The sequence below is a fragment of the Syngnathus scovelli genome, chromosome 13, assembly GCF_024217435.2.
Source record: "Syngnathus scovelli strain Florida chromosome 13, RoL_Ssco_1.2, whole genome shotgun sequence".
Lineage (NCBI taxonomy): Eukaryota > Metazoa > Chordata > Actinopteri > Syngnathiformes > Syngnathidae > Syngnathus > Syngnathus scovelli.
This window is the reverse complement of record NC_090859.1, coordinates 10,813,485-10,829,013: the sequence shown is the minus strand read 5'-3', so window position 1 is coordinate 10,829,013 and position 15,529 is coordinate 10,813,485. Positions and strand designations below refer to the sequence as shown.

The 15,529-nt window shown below is 43.9% G+C and overlaps 1 protein-coding gene across 4 annotated transcripts in view; it reads left to right on the top strand.

Annotated features, from left to right (window-relative positions):
* unc5cb (unc-5 netrin receptor Cb) overlaps nucleotides 1-15,529 on the top strand; it is a 123,598-nt gene that overhangs the window by 85,794 nt on the left and 22,275 nt on the right. For 3 of the 4 annotated variants that reach the window (XM_049738055.1, XM_049738054.1, XM_049738053.1), the window contains exons 11-12: nucleotides 8,859-9,089; nucleotides 14,427-14,570. In XM_049738055.1, coding sequence (XP_049594012.1) covers nucleotides 8,859-9,089; nucleotides 14,427-14,570 — 375 coding nt within the window. Of the gene's footprint in view, nucleotides 1-3,496; nucleotides 8,687-8,858; nucleotides 9,090-14,426; nucleotides 14,571-15,529 lie in introns of those variants that run through there. The other variant, XM_068652694.1, reaches the window with a different exon arrangement.

Below are 15,529 nucleotides of genomic sequence, written 5' to 3'. Positions count from 1 at the left end.
GCTGGAACACATTTTATTGGCATTTTTATTCATCTCAATGTCCACTAATGTATTCAGTTTTTTTTTTTTTTTGGTGCAACTTCCTACAAAAGTAAACAAAATGTTGAATTCAAGCCCAAGCCCCTTATAAATATGACATCAAGCACAGCGGTAAATGCTGTTATAATTTATGGGAAAGAGAGGGGGAAAAAATGTTGATTAGAGGCTGCAACCCGGGGCCTGCGCGGTTGCAATTAAACCTGCAAAACAGTTATTACGGGCTTAGCGGAGCATTTAAAAGGCCGTCTCATGTGATATCAAGCGATCAGCTGTAGTTTTTTTCTCCCCCCCCCCCCGCCGCAGCCGTCTGCGGAGACTCTTGGCAGCGGCGATACAAATCAGCTGGTCAAAGCTTTGTGCGGGGTTTCGCTTTGAGTTGAGAATTAGCGTGTTGTACAACAGGGCCTAGCTTACGCAACACTGCCGAGACGTTAGCGGCGTTACCGTCTCACTTCCAACACTGGAGCTCAAAGCGACGTAATGAAGTGCAAGGAAAAGCGGGTAGACTTTGGTGATTTGTGGATGTAGAACCCGCGTGTGTGTGTTTGTGTGTGTGCATCCGAAGCCTGAGGGCCAGATATACAGTCATGTCTGTTAGGCAATATTGCGGCTGGAGTCTTGTTTTTATTATCAGCGCCATTAGGGTTCCTCATTCGTATGTCTGTGCGTGCGTACCCGTTCATATATCACCTTCTCTCCCCGTCTACTGATGTTGAGGTCAGGATTTATGAATCTGCATTACATGTGCCTTGTCACATGAATTCAGCCATCACCCATGAAGAGCCACACGCACTGTACAAGCACACACACGCATGTTTGAATATATTAGAGCCCGTACTCACTCGCATAAACACACAGACGGGCGTAACTTGGCACGTGGCTTTTTGGCATGTTACATCACAAAGTCTACCAATTATTATTTTTTCTAATTCTATTAGTCAAATGGACAGATATGCAATATGTCTTGGATTTTTTATTTATTTTTTTAATCTGTTTACCATGCCGCTCATCCCGATTGTACCGCTTGGGAGCAAAAAATTGGAATTGTGTCATTTGAACCATGCAGTGTAAATCCATCCCTGGGAGCATGTCGGGGTACTTTGTGGGCTTCCACATGGCGACACACTTCCGGCTTCATGTCCATCGCATGAAGCGCTGTGCTCTATTTTTGCACAAAAGCATCCTATCCTGCAGACATATGGGCACAGTGAAACCTCGGGTTACGAATTTGATTTTGTTCCTCAAATTGAAAGTTTTGCAAAGAAGGAGATACTTTCCACTGAAATGAATGGAAATGTGATTAATCTGTTGAAAGAATGAATGGCTGTCATTTGGATTTTTAATTGTGGGTGTCAGCCATTCGTCAGCTCTAGCCTGGCTGACTCGTGTGAAAATTACGACTCGTGCGTGTGCTTAACATGGGGTATATATTATTATGCAATGATTAATATGTCACCAAATAGAAGCTGACGACTGAGCCTTTGGCAAGCGTGACACGGCTAATGCACAGGGAGGAAAGGCAGGCAAATAAGTACATACATGAGGTCATGCAAGCAAAGGAAAAGCAGGATGAGTGTTGAGGGTGGAGCCGGGTGTCAGAAAGGATTTGGCACCAGCCAGAATGAAGCAGCAAACCCGCTACGGTTTTCACTCGGCGACTTATCAGGCCTCATGTTGTCGTTTGACCCAGAAAATGAATTAGTAATTTGGGGTAAATCAAATTACGCGACTAATCAGCTCTTTCTTGTGGACGGATTCGGGCAAAATGACTTACTGGAACGGAAGATGTTAAAGTTTTCAAAAATAACTTTGTGTAAACTTTGTAATCCGAGTCAATGTGTAAAATTGTTGATTTGGTTTATAATTTGCCATACCTTGGACAACTTTGAAGAAGTTCGTGATAAACCGTGAAAGATGGTTTGTACAAAATTTTATTTTTAACGCTAAGACAAAATATTTAATATTGTAACTAATTCATTTATTTAATATCCTCAACTGCCTAAAATGACTTTAAATTACTCAATGTGAAGATGCTGTCATTCTCCATAGCAGCAGACGGTTTATTATCAAAATAATGACATGGTGCTTTAAATCGGGGTAATTTTCCATTCGCCCTTTGCGTGGTGCCAGAAAGCGGATGCCCGCTGTTCCGAGCCAATTAACCAGAGTACAGTCATCGCATCAAAGTACAGCGAGCACGGCGAGGCATTTAAAGAGTGTGACACGTTGCCTCCTCCTCCACGACCCCGCAGTCAGCGCCAGGTTGAGGTTGACGCATGACGATCTCGGGAGCTTCGGCGGATGTATGGCAGTCGGTGGGCGGTGTTGACGCATATTCTTATTTGTATTGACACCTGCCATGAATCCCCCCGATAGTTTCCCATTTATTTGGAATGGAACAGTTCGAATGCTTGCTCATGAAAATTTCTCAAATTCAAATCTCATTCAAATTACGATTCTCACCATGCCAGAAATGACCATGTACCAAAAAATTCTTTTTTATTCAGCATTTTAGCATTCACATGCATTTATCCGTAAATTCTGTTGCCTGCTCTGTAAGGTGCGAGCTAAGCCCCCGATTCCCCCCCCCCGCCTTTTCACCTACATCCTCTTCTCCGTTCTCCCACCGACTCCATTCGTAGAGTACCGTAAATTAGTCCCGGGTGGTGACACGGTGCTTGCTGGGTAATTTGGACAATGGGCCGTTTGACAGCTCACCCATCACAGCTACAGCGCCCCAGGGAGCCACTACTCCTCTCGAGCTTTTTCCCCCCCTCTTCTCCTATCTGTCCCCCCCCACCCTCATGCCTCCATTTGCACTGACGGAGTGACTCGCTAAGTAGCGGCATCATTCTCCAATCACGCACCAAAATAGCTTTTCATCCAGGAGGGAACAAGGCGAGTTGTACAAGACGCCAGAGTGAAAGCTCCTAATTGCTGGAGAGCGAGCAGAAAATATGACAGACAGAAAAGGATCAAAAAGTAAGATTTGTATACATTAATTTTTAAAAACTCTTGGAAGGATGAAGAATGGAACTTCTAACAATTCATTCCCATAGGAGCCAATGAAAATGTCTTCGTCGCAAATACGTTATCAGCTGTACAGACGATATTTTAAATGACGTGCGGCTTGACGCCTCGTGGAACACATCAGTCCGGCTCGTTTTACAGTCTGCCTATATCATTGCTTCAAATATATTTTGAAGAGTCCTCAGTCGATAATGGTATGAATGTTTAAAGCAGGGGCGTCAAACTCATTTTTTGTCGCGGACCGCTTTGTAGTCAGTTTCCTTGGGCGCACCATTATGATTATCAATTATATACATTATAGGCAACATAAACTGAATAACTCGTTTTGAAATCACAGACTGGTAAAAACTGTTGAAATATTTTAGAAACGTGAATGTAATGAAATTTCGCTATTTTTTTCAAAAGTGAAAATTTGTAATTTTGTTGTTGATTGACACATGAAGTCTATGCGTAGTTTGCGTTTGCGGGCCACATAAAATGATGTGACGGGCCGTAACTGGCCCCCGGGTCTTGAGTTTGACCCCTATGGTGTAAAGTCGATCTGTGGGCATTGAAAATTCCGTCAGCCCTGTTTTAAATTGAATTGCATATTCACATCTATTCACTCCCACGCTGTCTTTGCCACTTTTGTGGCTTCGAAGGCATCTGAAAGCACGGCGCGTCGGCTTTTCGGATTGGCACAACGCTCTGACCTTGCTCCTCCCGCCGACGGGAGGCCACTTGAACATCCAAACAGCGGCCAAAGCCTGGCGTGAAACTGGCGAGCGGCAGCCGCCAGTATGCGGGCAGACAGGGCGGAGTGAAGGTCAGGGATGGCAATCAGAGGGAACATGTGAGCAACGGCCATGACTGATGTGCAAGAAGCAGTTGGAGGAGTTGGAAAAGAAGTCAGAGAGAGCAAGCTGTGGTTTTAAATTGCTTGTCTACGTAGACGTCCTAATTATCGCTTGATTTGCTCCGCTGCATATTCTCGTGTGCAATGAATGGAGAAATGTGCACAAAGTTCAACAAAGTTATTAAATAATCATTTTGGACTCGTGAATTGAACAGAGTCTTCCATTTTGCAAAAGCCTTTCTCCTATGATTAAGCTCGGTCCCATTTATCAGAATCCCTGCATTCGTAGAAGAATAGTTCGTTTTTCTTTTCGAAACTTTTGGCTCCATTTTGGGTCATCGCTCGTTGACCTACGGTGGCGCATCTGTGAAGCGGCTGGCGTGTTTACCCCGCTAGCGTCTGACAACTCAAAAGAGCGTCCTCTTGTTTGTCTCCCCTGGAGAGGAAATATGAGCGGTTGAAAGGCTAGCGGGTAGGATGAGGGAGGGGGGGCTGATGGGGTCGCCGGCCCCTAACAGGAATCAATAAATGGCCCCACTGCAGCCAAGCGTTAGCCGCGGCCCTGCAGATAACGTGCGTACACGCTAATGTGGATATGAAGCACTCAGCCGCAAATAGACGTCCAAGTGGAAGGAAGCCGCCGCTTATTTACCTTCTTATCGTGGAACTCGGCGTTAAAGACAACGGCGGCGCTTATCGATCGGCGCTGGCGGAGGATGAACGGGCCTTTACTTAATCCAATACTAACAAGCATCGACCCGCAGAAAGTCGTTAGCATTGATTTATGTTCACTCAATATAATGGGGAGGTGTGCTGCCGGCCGATTTATAGTCAGAGTTGATTGACAGTCGATTTATGCCGCTTCACTTGACATGACAGGTGAGTGGTTTATTATTCTGCTTGACCACTCAGCTGTAAAGCACCTTGCGCTCTTCTCCATCGCCGAATATCAAAACATTGCCTAGTAAAGCCCCCCTGTTGTCTACTTAACCACCCGGCCGGTTGCTCTATTTTCTTTTACAGTAAACCACCACTATTCACCAGGGGATAGGAGGCCGAGCCCTGCCACGAATTGCAAAAAAAAAAAAAAAAAGCCGGTCAAAAATGTTCAAACGATGATTCCTTAAATGTCTTATATATTGGTGAATTTATTTTTAAAAAAAAACATCAGGAAAGAACCAAAATAATTGCCTGTTAAATCCCAATTGGCAATTGAAGAGAAAAAAAATAGCCATTACATTTTTCAAAATTGTTTGGATTTTCAAAAATGATCATATCACAGCACATATACTTACTTCATTGACACCAATGACTACTTTCCATTTCATCCAGGCACCTTCTGTCATTACAGAAAGCACAAAGGTTCAGCAATGTCTATTTTCCCGCAAGAATAATAATAATAGCCCAGTAAAACAAGTGAATTTTTGAACCACAAATATGTGGGAGTCCGCTCCACTCCACTCCAAAACTATGACGGCAAATTTATGTCGGCGCAGCTCCCTCCCCACTCATCCTCCGTCTTCCTCGGCACAGTAAATCTGCAGGATATATGGAGAGCTTATCTGGCACGGGGGTGTCACAGCACCGACATTCAGACTCTGTTATCACAAGACACTCTCCCTCACACACACATACACACACACAATAGAATATATATGATCTGTGAAAAACACCCCCACAAATATCTCACCCTACAGTGTGTATGTAGCAAGGCGGCAAATAGAGTCAACATTAGATTTATGAAATACAGCGCATGCACGGTATATATTTTGTGAGTCATACGTGGAATTCATATTGTAATTAATAATTAAGTTGAAAATGTATGTAAATGGATTGTCTACATCACCTTAATCAATGCATTGAACTTAAGCTGACAAGACAAGAAAAATGCCAGGAAAAGCCTGCTAAAACATCAAAACTTTCTCCAGAAGCACTTAAAATATTCCCTAATGTGCGCCAACTCCCATTTAACATGACTGAATATGATCGTTTCATTCTGAACATGGCCGCATTCCCAGTTGTCGGAGGGTGTGTACACTTATGCAACTGCGTCATCTCAGTCATTCGTGTTCACGTCCTCATTTTTAGGTCCACCTTCATCTTATTAGATTTCATACAAGAGATAGCATCAATAAAAATTGACTATTATTTTACGCAAAAGCAACTCGGCTCTCATTAAACCGCACCGTCAATCAATTTTCCGCTGGTGCACTTTGATGCACTCATTTGAATGTTTCTGCACGGCTGACCGTTGTACTAACTAATGATCCGTTCTTTCGATTTTCTTCTTCGCTCACAGACGAGACCTCTTAAAACATTTTTTTTTTTTTTTTAAATTGGCCCATTTGATGAAAAATGAAGGAGCTCTGTTAAGCTGGCAGTCGAGCCTACATGTTACGGGTCTTAAAAAAGGGCATAATGGACGATGACGTGATTGCAGACGGGATGTATTAAAGGGCCATCTGGGATCGAGATCACACAGCTTCTAAGTACGCTGCAGTAATATGAGATGTTCTTCACAGAGGATAAAGAATATATGCTGGCGATAGTCTACATGTGTTGCTTCATCGATTGTGTTCACATTTCTTAAATCCCTGAAACGATAAGCTAAATCTCAATATGCTCTCTCTCGTCTTCCTCGCACGGGCCTCACACATATCTTCTCTGCCCGAGAGCACGCTTTAATATGTAATGGTGCCAGCGTTTGGGCTTTGATTCACCCGTGTCCACGCTGTCGTCCTTTTACATTCCCGCTGTTAGGGGAGGCGCTAACTCTGCGCCACTGCCAAAACGAGTTCCCAAAGCTCTTGTTCACTCCCACGTGGCGGACAAGGCTCGCTTTAATTCGGTTTTCTACTTGCAATCTTTCAGTAACAAGGCAGAAGGACAAACCCGTTTAAGGGCAGCGTGTTATTAATCACTCCCATCTTCAAAAATGACAGCCATCTAGCCACTGTGATCAATTTTTGCAAATATTCCCTTTGCCTCTTAGATTATTCCCTAATATGACTTCCGGTGGGTATTAGCAAAACTCACCATAATTACAAAGCATAATACAATCGAAATTTAAAAAAAAATAAAAAAGTGCTGCGAGGGCACATTTCATTAAAATTTTAAAGCCTCGCTGTAAAGATAATTTAGCAGCGTGGAGATTAAAATCAAGCCACATCATCACAAATACAAGAATCCATATTGCATTTTAATCAGACTTATGAAACAAACGAGGCTCAAATAAGAGGAAAGAGACTTTCAAATGCCTTATTGATGAGGAGATGCGCATTAGCATCCGTTTGATGGCTTGTTTCTTAGCTTAGCCGTATCAGCCGTGACTCCTTCAGCTTGATGCAGTTCAGAGAAGGAGCAAGGTAATGATGAGTGGGATTTTTCTTCTTTCTCATATTTTTGAGCAGCACTTCCATTTATGTCCAATGTAAAAAATTCTCTCAGTGAGGAAGTTGATGAATTAGAATATCCGTGGGCTAGTCTGGCCTTTACTGCTTTGCAAGTGTGCGCTCGCTTTCATGGTCGCCTTAGATTTTTGCTGCTTCACAGCTCGACACAAGGAAGGCGCCAGAGAGAAAGAGAGAGAGAGAACGAGTGTGCGAGATGGGGAGATAAAGGCAGTGGCAACCGAAAGACGGCGAACGCAATCTTTAATGAGTTTCGTTGACTCGTTTCTGGGTGCTCTGGTTGAGCACGTGGGCGGACTGGGGACCGCAAAAGCGAGCCAGGGCCCCAGTTGGCGTCTGTGGATTTAAGTGGAAAAGAAAAAAAAAAAGCAAACTCCAATGTGTGAGTGAATGAGTGAATAAGTCGCTTTAGTATGTTTATAGGTCACTTTAGGTTGCATGTAATTCACCGCAGATAAGGTAAACAGGACGCCTCCACCCCACCCCGGTGAGGATGGCCTCGGTCACGCTCCCCCCCCCCACCCAACCGCCCCCCTCGCTTTTCTCGTCTTTTCATTTCCCAGCAATCATCTCCGGGGGGGGCCGTGGCAGGTATGGAGGCAGAGATAACATTAGAGAGACATCACAGGGAGATATCTGGCCGAGAGAGAGATTATTCAGCGCCGCAAAGGCAACCAGGAGGCAACCTCTGTCAGACATCAAGGCTCCGGCATGTCCGCACAGGACAAGGGAGGTGGAGGACACAAGGGCACGGACGAATTACTGATGCACTGATAAACTCACCCCCCCTCCCATCCCCAGTCCTCCTCGACAACGATCAAGTAAAAACAGAAAAATTTCAAACCCTGTCAAAACAATCCGAGCTCATGTGGACACGGGGAAAAAAAGGACTTTAGATGTTCTTGAGGTGGCAAAATGAAACGCGTTTCCCGCAGAATTCTGAAGGTTTTTCTTGGACCTGCATTGTGAATCCAGCCTGAAGGCAAAGTTCCTTTTGGAAGATGTTTCTCAGGTCCGCGTGAAACAAAGCTTTCGGCCAAAAACAACGGCTTTTGGAAACGGTCCCCATCAAAAATCTGGCAGAGTTTGTTTTGCTACTTCTGCTGAATTATTGACGCCTTACTGGATTGACGGTAACAAAGGACAAGTTCTTCAGGTGACAAACGGGAAACAAATAGGCTTCCCCGTCTCCTCTTCAAAGGAGAAGTTTGCCAGTTTTGGTGTTTGCTGCAGTGAGCGTCAGTTGGCGTTTGCGGCGGCGGCGTGCACGATTCAAGACGCAGAGATGAAAGGGAGTTGTAATTACAGGGAAGCGTATCTGTCGACTGCAGAAGTATTAGAGGAATGGCGCAAAGTGGGCCAGGAGCCTCAGGTCATTAGATCTTCTGTGTATGTGTGTGTTAGCCAGTGAGACAAAAAGCACAGCCGAGAGTGAAACCGAAACTAGCTAGCTGTTAGCTTGCAAGCTAGCTCGATTATTCGCCCTACTGAACTTTGTTTCTTATGAATGTAAATCCAATCTCACTCTCCCTTTCTCCCCCTAGTGGACGATGACTTCATAGGTCTCAGCGAGTTGCCGGAAACCTTCCCCTCGGACCCGCCTGAGCCGCTGCCCGTGTTCCTGATGGAGCCCGAGGAGGCCTACATCGTCAAGAACAAGCCAGTCAACTTGTACTGCAAAGCCACGCCGGCTACGCAGATCTACTTCAAGTGCAACAGCGAATGGGTTCACCAGAAGGAGCACACGGTGGAGGAACGCGTGGACGAGAACTCTGGTAAGGAGAACCGCCTGGTCACTGACATCTGCGTCAATCAAAACCAATCACTTTTAATTATCCATACGTGGGAATGGATTTTTGTCTTCATGTAAAGCTTCTCCCATCTCTTCTCGCATTTGGTCTTTGGAAGGTAAGGTTGCGAATCTCCGGCAAGCCTATTTTCCCCACTATATTCTCGGCCCCCCCAAAGGCACCGAAGCTATTACACCCAACATCGCAGGCCACTGATTGGCTACATTCAGCCGGCGTATTGGAAATTGCATTTCTTTCTTTCCCCCCCACAGGTACAAATCATTTCACGTTTAGCGCGTTTTCATCCGGCTGTTTACTCGCCGTCTCCATCACGCACACATCCATAACCCGCTGTTGCACTGAGGAGTTATAGATATGCTTGAATCCGTAACACAGACCTCCAAAAAAAAAAAAAGGGTTGCAGCCAGCATGAAAAGCGAAGGCGTATTGAAGTTTTGCCCTTTTTGCCCCAAATGTTACTAGCGCTTTGTGTTGCTTATTGTTATTGCCGAGAAGGCGTTTGAAGGTTGCCGTGTTTCTTTGGACCTTTGTGTCAAAGGCGTTTGCGCTGAAAGCATCAACACAGAACAACAGCCCACGCGTCAGCACACACCGCAACCCCCGCTACCACAACAGCCCAGGCCCACGGGCTTCTTCCTGCGCAGATATTCCTTCATTTATGCTCTGCAAACACAAATAACACTTGCCTAACAGTCAAGTTGGCGCGCACATTACTAAAACATGATTGACTTTGAGATGAATTTATAAAATAGAGGAATATTTATTTCTGTTCCACTCCAGTCCTGCAGGGGGCCCTATAGGGGCCATTCCACCAAATCAGGGCCATTTATTTTCCCAGGAAATAATGTATAATTGTTCATACGATTATTTACTGCCACTGACATACGCAAAATATACCAATTTATAATAATGAGTCATTGATAACTCTTTTTAATTAATTGTTGATGACTCATGCTTTGCTGTCTAAAGCTAAGATGAGGGCATTGGGATTCAGAACATTCAGGGAGATTTTCCCATAACATTTTTTGTCAACAAAAACTATTGTTTTTGGAGTAGATTAGCAAGAATAAAATATAATTTACTAATTAAAATGCATTACATTTCATACAAGCTGATACTGAAGTTTCTACTTATTTTCTGACGCAGAAGTTTAATCTTTTCCTTTTGGAGCTTCTGTCTCTCACTTTGTATCTTTCACTTGCTCCTTTTTTTTTTCTCCCTCTGTGTCTCACCTTCATGTCGAGCAATAACTCGTGATGTTCTGAGAACAAGGACAAGACGGGAGACACACAGAGGCAAAGTATACATTTTTATGTATCATACACAGACGGCAAAGTCGTTTTTATTCAGATGATTGTCAAGATCTTTCCATGCAAACAATTTGACCTTGAATGAGGCTGGTTAAAACAGACAAAAAAGCCAATTATGAAATATGTTCTTAACATTCTGCTCGTATAAGAAACCTTTGAAATGCAGTGCTGCAAACATAACTGATCAATTGAGCTCACCAACAAGTCAAGAGTGCAGATGGTTCAATGTCAAAGCTGACCAGGCTAAAAAAGATAAGTTAGAATTTATCAAAGTTAGAATTGATCAAACCTAACTATGTGAGATTAACATTCTGTAGCATCAGTCGAAAGAGGAAATGGTAAAAAAAATGTCGATTATATTCACTCTCTAGACAAAAGAGTCATTATCCAAGAAGAGACTGAGGGCAACAAGACAACAAAAACAGCAAAGTGGAGACTGTGGGCTGTCCAATAATAGCAAAGCATTAAATAGCACATTACCACAGCTTTTTTTTTCTCTCTTTTTTAAACACCAGACAATTGCACTGTTGGCTCCGCCCCTCAGGGGGTAGGGGGGGCACTGCCCTACATCAAAAACGCTCCAAAATAATGCAGCCAGCCGCAGCCAAACGTGTCTTCGGAGAGCAAATGGCCAGACAGAACGCGCTCGACTTAGTGGACGCCAGTGGGCAAAGTCACCATACATCATGTCTGATCCAAGCTAGTAATTGTCTTCTTTCCTGCCTGTCAGCGGCTCTCGACAGTATTAACATTGCCTGTGATTTAAAATGCAATTACACGGCGGAGCGTTTATGACCCGTGTTTGAGCGGGTTACCATGGCGAACAGCGAGATTTTTCAAATTGGTTCCGGGAGTTGGAATGATAGGACTTGTTGTTTGTTAAGCAATTAGTGTCGAGGCTGCGGTGTTTGCGAGTGAATAAAGGGGGGCCGGCCACGGCCCGGGAGAGTCTTTAAAAACATGGCGACCGTGCGACAAGCACACTGATGACAACTGCGAGCAAATGAAGTCTTTGATTGGACGCGAGGCAATATTTGCCGGGCTCTCCTTGACAAAGAGAGAGAGCGCCAGTCAATGGCAAGATTGATGAGTTGTCACCTGATTTGCTCTGATCTAACAAATTATAACCTAGCCTCAAAGACACAAAATTGGAATTTGCACACTTCTCAAACACTTCAAGAGTGTCCATAAATTTCTTCTCAAGCGGCATTTAGAAAGAAGTGCTGGTGCTTATGGTCTTACAAAGCTGGATTTATTATCTATGCTGTGATTTTTTCCGCATTGGAACACCTTACCTCCTACTTCCTGCATGTACAGTATCTTTTTCCTCTTTTTTTCATGTAAGTAAAAATGGGTCATGCATTTTTCTCCAAACATGTGATTGCGCTGCGATCAGGTAAGGCGAGAAAGCGGAGCGTAAAGAAAGTACATTAGCATTTTTGACAGAATGAACACATTCACGCAGGCTAAAGTGCTGTTTTGTTGTGTGACTTGGGATTAACAAGGGAGACAATTTGTATCTGGGAACATGGCGAGCATACATCACTCAATCGTGAAGCATGATGTGCGTCGCGGGGGGGTGGATTGGAGAAAGCATATATTCAGATAAGATGATCAAAAGTAGACACGGCAAGAAAAAGTGCTGAATGTTCGTCGTGTGTCATAACAAAGTCTCAAGGACGCGTGACCAAAATGAAACAGCAAGTCAGCCATTGTGGTTTTCCTGGGCTCGTATTTTTTTTATACGGCTAAGCTTTTTTTGCTTAGGCCGTGACATAAAAGTTGAATCACTTTTGAGGATTCACCATGAAAAAGGACTTCTGTATCTCTAAGTGGTCAAATATAGGCGGCAGGCTGAGCGAAGCAACATGAAGTCACCAAATGAGGTCAGCGGGCTTATTTCAGAGCCTTCTGTGCTTTTAAAGTAAAGCACGTGAAGAATCCTTTTCATGTGGCCGTGAAGACTCTTGATGTCGGTGTAGAGCTTGCTGCTATCGACGACGATCAAATTACGATTTTCAATTGAATCGTTGAGTCATCACTTTAGCTTACTCATATGATGCTTCTGATATTCGTCATTGTGTATCCCGTCACTGGTGGGGGGGGGGGGAACTAAATGTAAATTCTTTGTTGTGGTACTTAAAGATATTTGTCAGATGACTGAACCTAATCGAGTGTGCGGTTTTTACAAGGACATGTTTTCTTTATTCCATCTGTCTTGAATCAATGCATCTGATATTTGTTTTAACTGATCTTCCATCTACAATGTGTGTAGCACCCCTTGTTATCCATCCACACAGGTTTCCGATCCAAAACAGTCCGAGCACTCATGTCTGCTCCTCACCGTTAATTTTTCATGAGCACTAAGCTGCGCCGGATCCGAGCGAGGCGTGTGTGTGAAAGCGCTGAACCCGAACTAAAATGGCATGTTCCTTTTCAAAAGCACCCCCACTCCTCACTCAGGTAGAAAATCAAGACGCACCACCGACCCGAGCGCAGATCCACGGATGCAAAATTCCTCGTTATTTATTTTTTTTTTATCCCCGGTCCGGCACATTTGGAGTCTCGCAATGTCTCAAAGTGATTTCCTCACGCGTGATGATGTGTTTGGAATGAGATTTGCGGCACCGATTAGCGTTCTGATTGCGTTAGCCGCTTAGTCACATTATGATGTCACATCAACACGGGCTCCCTTCGGTGTGCTAAACATGACAGATATGCCGAACAAGTATCTCACTTGCATAACAAGTTGGATCTTAATGATGGAAATTAGAACGAGCGCGATAAATTTTATTTAGCACTTGGCAACAGTTGCCTTCATTCTGCAGATGTGTGTGAATACAGCTGTTGGACAAACGGCGGACCTCCGCGTTAAATGCCAAAGGATCGTTTTCAAGGAACACTTGAAGTCAATCGAAGTCTTTTTGTCAGGTTTTGGATGAATTAGGGGAGGTTAAAAGTTAAGTGCTGATTTATGATCTGAATTGTTTTCCAGCGAGATGAGTGTTGCAGCACCTGCAAGTGACTCACTGTGCAAATCTCTGAAGAAAAATAGTTAAAAAAACTTCTCTCTCAAATAAATCACTACCCTGTATGTAATTTTAAAATAATAATACAATATAATTTGGATAAAACTTATAATTACAAAGTGTTGCTTTTCAGAATGAGGACAAGTTTATCGTCCAAAAAGGGAAATTAAGAGCACAAAGTTAGAAAAGGGCAAACATGACATGTTCTTTGGTCCAGAGCTAAAACCATAAGAGGCAATTATGTTCAACTACCACTCAAAAATAAATAAAATTTTATTGCATACAGTCAGAACGGTGTTTGTTTTAAGGCATGGTAATATGTTAAAAAAAAAAAAAAAAAAACATGTCAGAAAAGTGAATTAATGTATTTGTGAAGCACAAATGAACACGAGTCTGCTAAAAATGGCAAGAGTTGCCTGGCGTGGTTTTGTGACACTGATGATAGGGTTCGAATATGGAATCCAAACAGCACCGGCGTCTGCGTTCTAAATGTCGGCTTGAAATGGCACCGGCTAGTAATCCTGCCCTAATTGTGGCACAAAAACCCCTTTTGAATTTCAACGTCGCGTTTCACTTTAACGTGTCTGACGCTTACATCAACCTGATTCGTTTGACTCATTCGAATCAAACGACTCAGCTTACGATTTTATCTTGCATTTGTTTGGCAATTAGTCTCATTGAAATATGTTGAAGTGCGGGCGAAGCAGCTCGATGGGCTATGGTGGCATTTTGTCTTGTGTGTCGGATTTATTTGTTTGAGGCCTGGCACCCAGATGAGCACTAATCAGAGGGGTTAGCAAACGGGATTGTCATCGGCGTAACGCTCCCAATCCGCCCCCGCGGGACCCCGAAGCTCAACGTTGTGGCTTTGGAATCAGGGCCAGATGCACATACACACACAAAGTTGACGTCCATTTGCAATGCTGGAATTGTAAACGCCTCGCCTCCATCTGGCCTCGCAGGTCTGGTGGTGAGGGAAGCCAGCATCGAGATCACTCGGCAGCAGGTGGAGGAGCTCTTTGGACCCGAGGACTTCTGGTGCCAGTGTGTGGCCTGGAGTTCGGCGGGGACCACCAAGAGCCGCAAAGCTCACGTCCGCATCGCCTGTGAGTACTCTCGAGTGAAATCTGTAATGTGAAAATACCCTTTGCACACTTTTGACATGTTTTTATAGCATTTATGCCACTTTGGTTTTTGAAAAGTCAAACTTTTAGATTAATACAAACTCATTTAAAAAAAAAAACAAGACATCATCTGATAATACACATCAATGCATACATTGCAAAATAAACCTACTTTATTGTTGGCATAAAAAGCAAGATTGAATAGGATTTAGTAATCTTCAAAAATCAAATATATCTTGATTTCATAGTTTTTATTTCTGAAATTTGTTCTGGAAGAGACACATTGGCCCAACTGTGGTATCGGGCCACCGTTAATATCGGACCGTTTTGGTTCCTGAGGAAATATGGTGCACTCAATTTTATTGAGAACTTCACCAGATGTGGGAGACAAGTCTCCCTTTGAACAGAACCTTATGTTGCTTTCCTTGTATACAGTTGAGCATAAACAGGGAACTGCAGCAGTGTATACACAGAAAAGAGGCCATCCCGCATGTTTACGCTGTTTTGATGGTCTCGATTTGTTCTCTCGCCACCCACTCTGAAGCCTGGCAAAATACTTTCCAAACGAAAAGAGCCCAAGTTTGTGCCTGTTTTGGGCTTTTTCTTGACTCCTTCAAAAACAACCTGCCAATCAAAGGATGACGACAGCCCGTCACTGTTGACAGATCTAGTTCTAGTTGCGGCATCAAGGCGATGGCGTTGCAGCAGAAAAGCGCTTTACGTAACTCCACGCCGTTGTCATCGTTGCACCTGAAGGGACGTGTGGGTGCACTTTCAACTCCTGCGTTGACTCTGTTTTGCTTTAGCGCTGACCCACTTGCCACCACTTTATCCCTGGTTCCAATATGTGACCAAAGTGGTTCATTCCGACTCGCGGCAAAAGAGAAAGGAGGTCACGCCGACTCGCTTGGCTGGAACGCGGCTATCGCTTGGACGGGCAA